Source organism: Pteropus vampyrus, unplaced genomic scaffold (genome assembly GCF_000151845.1).
Source record: "Pteropus vampyrus isolate Shadow unplaced genomic scaffold, Pvam_2.0 Scaffold60, whole genome shotgun sequence".
NCBI classification, from domain to species: domain Eukaryota; kingdom Metazoa; phylum Chordata; class Mammalia; order Chiroptera; family Pteropodidae; genus Pteropus; species Pteropus vampyrus.
The window spans coordinates 2,461,001-2,473,834 of record NW_011888841.1 but is presented as its reverse complement, the minus strand read 5'-3'; the positions used below and the strand labels follow the sequence as shown (position 1 = coordinate 2,473,834).

General features: G+C 44.5%; 1 protein-coding gene across 1 annotated transcript in view; it reads right to left on the bottom strand.

Annotated features, from left to right (window-relative positions):
* The window catches only part of TP53BP2 (tumor protein p53 binding protein 2), a 32,907-nt gene that overhangs the window by 2,279 nt on the left and 17,794 nt on the right, over positions 1–12,834 (bottom strand). Inside the window, exons 8-16 of the mRNA XM_011360887.2 lie at positions 12,666–12,717; positions 11,694–11,909; positions 11,224–11,372; positions 10,054–10,513; positions 8,149–8,924; positions 7,255–7,392; positions 6,422–6,555; positions 5,758–5,924; positions 1,719–1,918 (exon numbers count right to left, since the gene is read on the bottom strand). Coding sequence (XP_011359189.1) covers positions 1,719–1,918; positions 5,758–5,924; positions 6,422–6,555; positions 7,255–7,392; positions 8,149–8,924; positions 10,054–10,513; positions 11,224–11,372; positions 11,694–11,909; positions 12,666–12,717 — 2,292 coding nt within the window. The remainder of the gene's footprint in view (positions 1–1,718; positions 1,919–5,757; positions 5,925–6,421; positions 6,556–7,254; positions 7,393–8,148; positions 8,925–10,053; positions 10,514–11,223; positions 11,373–11,693; positions 11,910–12,665; positions 12,718–12,834) is intronic.

Genomic DNA, 12,834 nt, shown 5'->3' with positions numbered 1-12,834 from the left:
ATCAGGCAGCAGATTCTTATAAGAGCTCTGGTCAAAGGTTGGGGACCACTGGTGTAGAAGCCACTTCTATCCAGAACAGATTTCCAAAGGGCTGAGAATATTTAAATGTCAGACTGAGATGAAAATCTCCAGTCTGTTGATTTCGGAACCTTCTGAGGGCCGTACACATGGAGCAGGACTGAGCCTCCGGCCAACGGCTTCCGCACTTGGGAATAAATCACTCTCCCCACGTGTCAATAACCACGGGACCTCTTTGTTAGAAAATTAAGACTCAAGTAAGCAACTGGTTCTAAGAGGCAGAGCTCTGCTCAGGTAGGAAAGTGCAAACGTAAAACTGCTCATCTGCTGTTGCGGTTTGTGGAGACGGAAGATGGCTGCACACAAACGTCACATTCCTCTGGGGCTCCGGACGTCGCAGAAGCAAACGGGGCTGCTCGAAAGAGAACCACCTTTCCGTTCCTACTTTCATCTGGTAACTCGAAAGCTTTTTTAAAGGGCTCCATTCCTAATTTTTTTCACTTTCATTTTTCTCTACTAATTTACATTATGATCCTGTGAAGGAATGCTGTCTAAACCCCAAATGTTTGTTTCATCATGAAGTTTGCTATCTGGAAGGAGCAGTCGGGACGGATGAAGTCACCCATGCTGCATATAAGACAAACAACAATGGACAAGGAAGAGTGGGGAGGAGGAGATGCTGGCCAGAGCCCAGACAGCCAGGTCCCGACGCTGGGGTCATTTTAACCAACTCCACAGCAAGAAATGCCGAGGCAGAGGACACCCAGACAGAACCCCGATTCAGGCTTTAAGGCCGGAGCAGGAGCTCCATGTGCCCCAGACCATGTCTGTCCAACAGCTGAAGAAAATACCAATAAAAACATCTCCCATCTGCTATACATCAGATACCTGCTTGCTCCTCGCAACAACCTCAGGAGGACGTCCCCTCCAGCTCCCCTATGTCCCTCTACTGTCCTGGCCCGGATCCTAAGCCTGCCGGGACCGGAGCCAGGGCTCCTGATCTATGCACTGTGCGTCCGGGCCACAGGGGCCCAGCCCCGCCCCAGATGCGCCTACCTCCTCGCCAGCAGCAGCTTCTGCGAGCACTTGTACCTTTAAGCTTCTAGCTCAGTCCCTCAGTTATCCTTATCATTTCTTCCCTTCATTTGTTGAGTGTGCGCCCTACGCACACACAGCCGTACAAGGGGATACGGGGACCGTAAAAGAGCCTGATGCACTGTTTCCCGTTTCCTCTTTGCTGCCTCTGTCCGAACACTCTAGCTAGCCTTTTCCCTGACAATACTGCTGACGTTTATCTGATAACAGTCCTCCCTTCGTACTAATGTGTGTTACTGGTTTATGTGCTATGTCCTTTTATTTTCTTGGTTTCTATGAAACTTAAAATCAAATAGTAGAGAAAGAACAAAAAAATCTTGTTAGTGTCTTGTTCAAGCTCACTGCCAGATTTACAGATCCTGATTTAAACAAATTTAAATTTTCAAATGTCATAAGCTCAATTCCTATCACATTATCCAGTTACCTTTTTATAAAAGCAGACGAGCCTTGTGCCCTCTATAAATGTGCTGTTGATCATAATCGAAATCATCGAAAACGTGGCTGTAAGTCTAAACCTAAAGGCTATCGATATTTTTCAGTCCCACCGCGGTTTCCGCCCTGCCCCTCTCGGACACACGGAAGACGCTGCTGTCGCGGCCACTTACCCCCAGCAGGTTGCGGGGCACGTAGCCCTCCTTCTCACTCAGCCGTGCCCACCACCACTCGATCTCATCCTCGTCCTCCCTGCGGACGATCGTCATGCAGTCCCCCTCCTTCATGGGCAGCTCGTCGTCGTTCTGAGGTTCATAATCCCAAAGGGCATAAATGACTCCTTTGTTCATGATGCCCATTTTCTCCTGAACTCCTAAAATCGAGATGGCAAGAGACAGCACAGAATACGTAACTCAGAGAATATCGCCCTCAAGAACTTTTCGCAGAACAAAACCGGAGGACACGTGGGCACGCGCTGCCACGTTGGAATGTACCTCTTGGACGTTCACGACGGACAGGCTTGGCGGGGCCGGGGCGGAAGGCCCGCGGCACAGAGGGCCAATTACCAGGTGCCACAGCCCTAAAATAACTCTGAAAACTCACACACCTGGGCAGCTCTCAACACTGGTCTGACTCAGAATACAAAAGCGTCTGTGACCCAGGAATAAAAAAAGAGAGCTGCCCCGCCATGAATGAATGAATGAGTGAATGAATGAATGAATGAATGAATATAAATAAATAAATAAAGAGCTGCTCGAGTCCAGCATGTGAAAAGTGGACATATGCCCGTCGGATCTTAGCCCGCTCCTAAGTGTGACAGCCACGGGACCGTGGAAACAGTACCGCGTTCCCCTCCCGTCCAAAGCTCAGGGCAGAGAGAGGAAAAGGGCAGAAGGGCTGTGCACCTACTAAAGTGTTCTCTATCAGCTTCCAACTGGGGAGAGATAAAAAAAAAAATTATAAAACATGCTAGGATGTAGAAACGTGGCTAAGTGTTTTAGAGAGCTTATAAGTCTGTATATAGCCAGCTCTAAGATAGTGAGAATCTGAATTCTAAAAGATACTGAAATCCACAAACTGGAGAGGAAAAATAAATCTCAAAAGTCCACTTTTCACCAGAGTTAATAATAGATTCGCAAAGTAACTACTACATTAAGTGTCACCTTTCTCCACTCATGCCTCTGTCCTATGGGGCACAGCATGATGACCACAAAGGAAAGGACGTAGCACTGCGGAGCTGAGCAGCTGAGTTCACGATTACTTTCACCTTTATGTTTCTAGAAACACCAGGAAAATATCTGCTTGCTTTAGAATAGTCAGTTTTTTCGACTTATGTGAACACTATGAACTTATTATTCCAATATCGATTAATATGACGTAGCATGCAATATCTCTCTCTCATTCTGGGCATGAAATTGTTTCTTTTCCAAAAGAAGGTTCTGCCAACCTAAACAGTTAGGTTTCTACTAATGGGGACAAGTAAATTCCCGACCTTCCTGTTTAAGTAAGACATGCAAAGCATGCTAGCGAGATTCACGAGGACAACGGTACTTCACATAACTGTAATTCCACAAAGTTTTCAAGCTGGCCAGACTCATCATCTGTTTGGGATAGGAATGGGGAAGGAGGTGGATGAGAAATTCTGGATATTTCAGTATATTCAAAATAACAACTCGAGTCTCACTTCTAAAAAATTATTAGGAATGGGAAGAAAATTTCTCATTACTGTGCTATTTACCAAACTAAGAGTTTACAAATTACTGTTTGAAAAAAAAAACATGCTCTGTATCACTGGTAATCTAGGAAATGCAAACTACAACCACGGTGTGATACTGCAAGTCCACACGGGTCAAAGAGAACACGGGGCAGAAGGGACTCTCTGCACCACTGTGACCTGGCAATTCTGCTTCTGGACAGACACCAGGAGACAAGCACAAAATGGTCACAGGACCAGTGTTTACAACTGAAGAAAGAAGCAAACAGGCCTTTGTCTGTCAAAAGTAGAACGGAAAGATAAATTGTGCTACAGCCATAAAGTGGAACAGCACAGCCCAGGGAAGAGAAAGCACAGCTGCGCGCGGCAGCACAGAGGAATCTCAAAAACGTGGTGAATGAGAAAGGCGAGCCAGAGAGTCACCAACGCACTTTACTTCACGGAAAGTTCAAAAGCACGCAAAACTGAACAACATCAGTCATAAGATTCACATGCAGGTGAGATAACTTTTTTAAAAGGAAGGGATGACAGACACGAGAAACAAAATTCAAGGCAGCAGCCGCCACGGATGTGGGGACCCGTGGATGTGGGGGCCGCGGATGTGGGGGCCACGGCGGGACAGGGGGCCAGGCTGCGGTAGAGGGAACCAATGCTGTGTCCTAAGTGGGACACGCGACACTCGTTGTTGTCTATCTGTTATCGTTACCGTTTAAACTGCGCATCTTTGTCAGAAACACTTACTGTGTCTGCACCGTGTTTCGTAAGTTAAAAAGATCTTATCAGTTGTCTCTAAATGATTTTAAATATCACATTCCATACTTAAATAGAGCTCGCGATGGCCAAGACATTTAACAGAAAATATATATTAACATCATATTGATTTTAAAAATAATATCTCGATATATCAAAATTATTCCTGGGTCCGGAGTTCACAACATAAACAAAAAGTAATCATAACTATCAACAATAAAAACTGACAGGTGAAAGCAGAACTACCTTTTGACCTAGCAATTGCACATCTGGGTATTTATCCAAAGGAAACCAAAATAATTTGTAAAGATCTATGCACCCCTACGTTCGTGGCAGTGCTATTCACAAAAGCCAAGATACAGAAGCTAAATGACCATCAATCAGACAACCAGATAAAGAAGTTATGGCTCATATATACGATGGAATATTACACAGCCATTAAGAAACATGAAATCCTACCATTTGCAATGAGATAGATGGACCTAGAGGTTATTGTGCTGAGTGATATAAGTCAGACAGAAAGATAAATACCATATGCTTTCACTTACATGTGGAATCTAAGGAACGAAAAGAACACACTAAATAAAAACAGACTCGCGGATACAGAGGACAATCTGATGACTGCCAGAGCGGAGAGGGGGCTGGGAGAAAAAGGTGAAGGGACAAAGAAGTACCAGTTAGTGGTTACGAAACGGTCAGGGATGTAGAGCACGGCGGAGGGAGCACAGTCGACAGGACTGTGATCGCCGTGTGCAGAGCCAGACAGGCGATGGAGTAATGGAGGAATCACTTCATAAACTCTACAAATGTCTAGCAATGAATTGTATTCCTAAAACTAATAAAAAAAAAATCAATAATAATTAAAGAAAATCCAGGGAACTCACTGCCCCCCCCACTCCATACACACCCTGACAGCTGAGCGACAAAGAGAACTTGACGTTTGCTGTTCTCTCTCTAACCCTGTCCCGCTCGCCACAAGCCTGCAAACGGGCCGGGCCAAACGGGGAAAATGTGGAGACGACAGAGCCTGGCTTTAACCTCAGGAGTCGTTCAGTCAACGGGCAAAGGAGTTCCAGAGTGGCTGGAAGCCAGTGGCATGGAGGCCGGGGACCTTCTCATTTGTCTCTCTTTCCCCTTCTCAATTCCTCTCAAGCCAAACGAGAAAGAAAATTGACCTCAACTTCTAAGACTTGTAAATAAAAGAAATTTTCCTTGTAAATAAAAATGCCAAACAATCCACCTAAAACCTTAGTCCATTCTTCTCTAGGTACAGAGCTGATGTTATCAGAATCATAAACCCAAAATCGAGAAAACAAAAGAACCAAAAAATTAGCTCTAAAATATGTGTTGCCTTTACTTAACTTTGTCAAATCTGATTTAGCAGGAAAACTTGGGTTAATTGGGTTCTTATACCAACACTGCATTTCTCTTGATCATCTAGATCCACCATCGCTCACTAAACATTGAAGTCTTAGCAGAGGATCCTTTGATGGTCAAAAGCCATTAACGCCATTAGATCAGACACTGCATCAGTGTCTCTCGTAGCTGAAGATGTCCCCGACAGCGGCTGCTTCTAGGCACGCTCAGGAAGGCTGCATGACCATCTGTGACTAAGGCTGCCCTTAACCACATGCCCAGGGCTATGCACAACACACAAATGTTTTTCCAAATACTTACCGAGTTATACCCTAGAGATACGGGATAAGTTAGAACGGTGATCGAGTCACGCAGAACGAAACGTTACGCACCGTAAAGAAACTGGGAGCACTGGGTGTAGCCCTCCTCCATTTCCTCGCACTTGTCGGCGGCAGTCTGCATGTCACTGTACGTCATGGCAAACACGGCGGCTCCCGACTCCACCAAAAACTTACACACCTGGACGTTGTTACAGGAGGCTGCACAATGCAGCGGAGTCCTGAGGAGTAAGACACGGCAAAGACTAGTGATGCTGCTCTAAACTGAATGACAACGGCTGTGACGACCAACCTGTAAAGGAAATTCTGGAGCCCATCATTTACTAAGCCCCCTACCAAAAACCCTGACAGGTTTTTTAAATCAGTATATTAAAGACTCAGGGAACTTTCAGGGAGTCAGGGCTGGAGGGGGAGACCTTGCTTAACTCAGCATCTCTCAAATTGGCTGAAGCAGGATAATTCACTGTGTTCCACTTTGTGACATTTCTTCTTCTATTTAACCACTAAACTTTAAAAACTCCACACGCTTCCGGAACGGGAGTGAGATGACACACGCTAATGCCTCCAAATCGCCCACCACGCTTCTCCTGCACCACGAGCCATGTGGGACACACGTGGACGCACCTCCTTGTCCCCAACAGCGCCAACGGCATGGTGAGGCCACCGCCCGCACGGCAGACACTGCTCAAGGCTGAGTGGCGTTTCAGGGAAATCTTACCATCCATCGCTGTCAGCAGCATTGACGTTCACGCCGAACTGCACCAGGAACTTCACGATTTCTGTGTGACCTGCACACACAGCATTGTGAAGAGCTGTGATGCCTTCATCATTAGGCAGGCTTGGGTCATCAACCTGTAACATCAATAAGGGTGACCGTCACTCTAATTTCTTGTCACCTGAACTGTTACTATTAACTAGCTCTTTAGAATCATGAGAACAGAAATAGACTCGTCTGTTCTGTTTTGTTTAAATCATAATTAAAACCTACAGGAGCCAAAAAAACTATACCAAGAACAATTCTAGAAATAAAGCAGACGGAATAGCCAAATTAAGTAGGCCCTCACTATAAAAAGGCTTTTTAAAAATTGAAGTACCAGAAACTATACCCTTATAGTCATTTTTGTTTATTTAGCCTCCAACTTCCCACCACAAATTAGTGTCTAGCAGAGTGACATTTTCCATGGAAAAAAGGTCAACTAAAAATATTTTAAATAGTAGGCTTCTGAAAAGGACGGGCCACATCTGTAATTTAACACGCCTGGTACAAATCCACACACAGCAATTTTTAAAGGAAGGCAATGAGCTCCCCAAGAAAGAAAAGTATTCTAGAGGACCCCCAGAGAAAACTGAACTTCAGCATCATCAAAAATTTTACGATCACACCTTTAGAATAGCAAAGCCTGTTTTGGGGCATGCTTAAGTGTTTCTCTCCACAACCCCGTGCCCCCAAAACAAAACAACTTAAAAATACAATTTCTCTGTAGTAGCTTTCTGATTAGAGCTTTAAAACAAACTACAATACGAAGTTGAGTTTAAGAAACTAAATCATACCTCGTAAATAATTCTCTGTACAAGGTCAAATTCTCCCTCCAAAGATGAATCCAGAAGTAAAGCAAGGGGGTTGAATTTCACCCTCATTCCATGAGCAATTCGCTCTGAACCAGTTTTACGCAAGTTGGTCCTTTTGCCCTGCAGGAGAAATGCATGGAAAATTAAGGATCCTGGTCTAAGCAAGAGACCAACAACAACATGCCTGAGTCAAAACATACGAAGCTTCAGAAAAACTTACAAGTGTTACGGGTCATCACACCACCCCGTGACTGTCACACTAAGCTGAAGGTGAGGAAGAGGCTACGAAAGTGCCCACCTCGCCCTGTGCCCATTTCATCCAGACCCTTCTAATTGTATCAGCGTTGGAAGTCTGAGTTTCCACGTAAACACCACACCCAAAATAAATTTCACTGCTAGAAAAAGTGAAGTTTGAAAGAGTGGTATTAGCAATGAAAAGGTGAAGCATCGGCCTGATTTCACAGAGCGAAACAAACAATCAAAGTTTCAAACCCAGATCTTCTCATCCCAGTCCAGTGGTGCTTCCCTAATATGTGACACTGGCTGAGAAGAGCAAGCAGATGTGACAGTTACGGGCCTAAGAATAAAACCGTCTCCTTCACACACAAAAAAACCAGTTCTTCTGAAAAAACAAAAATGTTCCTTATACTAAATATAGTGAATTTTGAAAACATTTATAAGACCCACTCTATGCCAACGGAATCACAGAATAAAAGGCAAATTATCTAACACGTTTGCCACAATATGCAAATTAACACAAACCTCCTTTTGCGAATGGCTGTTCTTGCTGGCTCGCGTTTCACTGAGTTCTGACAATCACCCACCTAGAAGCGTGACCAGGGTCCAAGAATGACCGTGAGATGTCGCACTACTTACGGGAGGCAGAGACCCCTGCCCGGTGACCTCAGGCAGACGCATGCTCCCAGCATCTTCCCCTGGCACCTCGGGTTCCCCTGACGGGTACGGCGGCGGGGGGTACGGGGGGTACTCCTCCAGGTACACTTCGAGCAGATGGGGAGCCTCTGGATTTGGTTCTTCCACGCTACTCTGGAAGGTTGGGCTGCTGTCTGGGACTCCTTCAGGCACATAATCAAGGCCCGGAGAAGGAGCTAGCAGGTCACTGTTCCCCGCACTGGCGCTCCCGGCTTCCTCTGGGGACACTGGCTCAGGAACCACAGAGACCACCTCCTTCTCCGGCTCCGCACATAAATACGGATTCTGGATTTCTACTGGGCTTTCCGAGCCGGCGGTCACCGAGGTCGACTTGGACGGGTATGACGGCACAGAGATGGTCTCCATGGCAGCGATGGTAGTCCTCTGGTACAAAAGTTTCTGAATATTCGGCCCATTTGGACCCTCTGGCTCCGTAATAGAGCTCCGTTTTTTTAGGGGCCGTGGTGCATTAGACAGTTTCTTTCGTAGGGCTTCTAAGTCCGCATCGCTCTGGTTTCGGTAAGGATTCGATAAGAAAGGCAGTAATTTGGTTGGGCTGAGTGGTCGAGGAATTCTTTCGTTTTCATGGTTCTCCTGAACCGAAGCAGCAGGCTCTGTTTCTGGTTCCGGCCTCCCGGGTTTGCCCTGGTTACTGGCGTACACGTGCTCTGGGAGCTGCTGGGGACTGGGGGCAGCGGCTATCACAGGCTTGCCATAGACTGATCGGAAACAGAAAGAAGCCCTGCTTAGTATTACCCAACCCAAACTGGCAGGCGACAGACAGAGGAAACGATAACTAAAGCCTCTTTCAATTTCATATTTACTACATAATACCCTTCACAACAACTCATTTTTTAAAATAAATGACAAAGCAAGGCTTCCATCTTTGCATAATAAAGTTATTACAGAATCAAAACCCCCACTGATTGTTACAAGCGCCATTATTCCATGTATCACTAAGAAAATGCCGTCAACTGTAATTGTAAGAAATCACTGACTGCCGTGTCCAAATTTAAAATGTCAAAATGTAAAAAAAAATGTAGAATCAATGAAAATTGGTACGCCCAGATTAAAACTAAACACACACTATCTCGTCTTTCATAATTTTCAAAAGTAAATCCATGTGAAAAATCGTATTTGGCTTACAAAATTAAGAGCCACTAATATTTGCCAAACTATTCCCCTTAACATACTGATTCTATCACAATGATCTAATCCCCAAATTATGCTATTAGCAGTTTTCATTGAGACCTGTAACAGTAAGATGCAGCATATATATTCTGTGCTAACTATGACATTTTAGGCCACGATTATATGCTTATTTCCTGACTAGAAAGCCATTTTCCTTCCATTAAAACACGGTGAATTTTATTCTAATCCTACAAACAAATGACTCTTAGAAAAGAGCCCCACAAATTACCAGATTATGTACGTTTAACACAGAGTAATCCTTTTACGTTTTTATATTTAACCAGCGGCTGTGTCCTCATTAGAGCAGCTGAAAACACAGCAGAGGGTTATCCCCGAGTTCTCACGGGTGAGTGGAAACAGGTGCCCCGGGGAATTCAACGCCGTGTCTTTCCTGTAGGTTTTATTCATCCACTTTCTTCATTTATTATTTTCACAGTATTTCATTTTATTCATCTATTATCATCGATGTCTGCTGCAGTAGCTGACGTCTAGCAGAAACTAATTTTAAATTCCCAATTCAGAAGAGAAGCCACAATTAAAACTCTCAGAACGAAAGCATCGAACAGGGCCTAGCCACTTGGCTTACTGCTGGATGAGCGCTCTGGTGCAGGACCTACACATCATGCACGCAGGTGGAAGGAAGACCGAGAACCTTACCACTGGAGAAGTGTGGCCCTCTGGGATGTGTCTTGGTCAACGCACTCTGCACGGCCTGCTGGAAGTTTTTTCCAGGAGCCTGATGCTGTGTATACATGGAGTATATTGAGCTGGCCGCCACGGTCTGGGGTTTTCTGAAGGGGGGAAGCAGGGCGTCCTTGGAAGGCTGGGGGGTGAAGGGCCGGACAGCAGCAGCAGGTGGACTTTCTTGTTTGGAACCTGGAATAAGGGTTTGGTCCTGGCCACCAGAAGGTACGCCAGGGGACAGCAGGACCCTCTGCTGCTGCCCTGCTGTTTTGGGTTTATTTCCTATGGATGTGACAGCTGTTGACAACTGAGAATTTCCATCTGGCTTAATGTCTGATGGTGACTGATTCGCTTGTCCAAAATAAGGCAAATTAATCTGTTTGGGTTTTGATGGAACAGGAGGTGGTACTTTTGCCACATTTTTATTTGCAGCCTGTAAGACACACACACACACACACAAAAAAAAACAATAAAAGTACTGTTCCAGATAATCTAATTTCATGAATGTACACATACACTAAAAATACTAGCTCTACATTTTTAAATCATTACAGTTTTAAACCTCTGAATTTAATCACATTTAACAGGGGACTTCTGTAATGCAGTACCATTCCTGCCCTGTAAGACTTCCTCCTTGGGCAACTCTAAGTACCCCCTTGAAAACTTCTAACTGCCTTCACGCACGCACAGACGGCATCAGTAACAGACCATTCTTGTTCACGCGATCTAGGCCACTGTGGTACAGAACACCTAACTCAGAGTACACAGCCATAACCGGGTTGTCAAAGGCTGGAATCCTAACAAAGATTCACCATCAGATCATCTGACGCAACCTCGGCTCCAAATTTTGAAGACACAAGGTAACCGAGCAGCACAAATACAATGTTCTTCGATGCACTCGTATTTAGAGAATCACATGAAATACGACCCAGAAGCAAGTATGTGAGTCATCCTCCAAGACAGTGACACCACAGAGAGACTCAGGCTACAGAATTTAAAGTGACAGAATACTGTTGCATTTTCTAATCTTTCAGATATGTATATATTTATTTTTTCCTGCTCTCCTTCACGTAATACTTTCCCTCTTCTAAAAAATGCATTTAGAATCACCATAAATTGTTAAAGTAGAACAGTCTTAAGTACCTGAGCATCCCGCAAGATGTCTTCACTGCTCTGATTCTTCCTCAGAGCCCCAAACGAGGGAGGGACAGCAGACTGGTCGACTGTGTCAGACATTGAAAAGGGGCGAACTTTCTTCTCCTTCTCCCTCAGAGGAACCTCCCCATCATCAACTAAAGAAGACAGGAAAAAACCCACACTGATACTCAAACTGTCTGTAATAAAAGGTCCTATTCACGTGTAAGTTTCCCTTGCCTCCATCTCTTTGAAACCCTGTACTCACGGAATGTTCTCCTATCTTTCAATTAGGCTGATTAAAGAATCACCCCAACACTACAATGCTGGTACTGCCTTAGTTCCCTGGTTAAATGAAGGTGTTCTGGAAATCCTTTTGCTAGTTTAAACACACTGGGAAAGAAACTATCTGAAAAAGAACACACAGCACCTTTTAGATGCAAACTATAAATTTCAGGAGTAGCACAAACGAACCTCACCTTGGTCTGGAGCACTCCCGGAGCTTTTGGGTACCGGAGCAGAGGCCTGGCTCGGGAAAAGATCTGCATTTGGACTCCAATCGGGACCAAGTGGATGGATTTTAGAACCTAGAATGCAGAAAAGCAACCACAAATAACCTAGCAGTCTAAAGAGATTTTTAATGGTCCATTTTGCTGCTAAAAGTTTAAACTCTAAAAACAGCTTTAAATTGCAGACTCATAACAATACCAATAAACTTATTTCGGAAATATCAGATTTTACAATTCTAACTTAAGATATTCCCCCGTGACTCAATTTAAAATTAATCATGGAAAACAGTCTGCTCTGAACAGCAAGGACACACGATTCTTCGCTGGGTAAGAAAATGTCATCATCACACCCAGAAAACAATTCCCAACTTGGCAGACCAAAGGCTCGAAGGTGTATCTTACGTAACACCACCATAAGTATACATGCAGAACAAAAAGGCAAAAATGCAGATTTTAATCCATGACTTCAACCACAGTCTTTCACAGATCAGTGTATTCAAGTATTTTTTCTATACTAAGATTTAAGTTTCAAAGCTACAGCTTTTATTTTGCCTTATAGAAACAAAACAAAAGTTAACTACAATAAAACTCAGACTAGGTAACACTATTGCTTCACGGTGGTAATTACAGCAAAATAGTAATTTTAGAGTTAGCTATTTTCTGCACATGACAGTGGCTAGAGAAAAGAGACAATCTGACCAATATTTTTTCCTTCCAGAGGTCAAAATGATAGGGTCATTGAAGAATGTTTTCACTCTGATTTTCCCGCAGTTCCTCCTTCATTCCCTGTCACCAAACTGGCTTGCGCCTCCCCTCGGAGCTGAGGACTGTGCAGAATGCAAAGATCACTCACACGAGTGCCTCTGCTAGTCCCCTTTCTCGCCCCACACGTTTACCTTTATTCCAAAAATTCTCGGCAGGCACATTCTCACACACGAGCACATATGAAGAAGAAACACTGTTTATGAACAGGGTGGATTCGCCACCTCGCCCTCTGCAAAGGTGACACCACCAATCACGCATACAGGGTGTTAACACAATAAGACGAGTTCTCGAGTTATTACCATCAGATCGAAATGTCCTTACTCACAAGAGGGAATTCAAAACAACT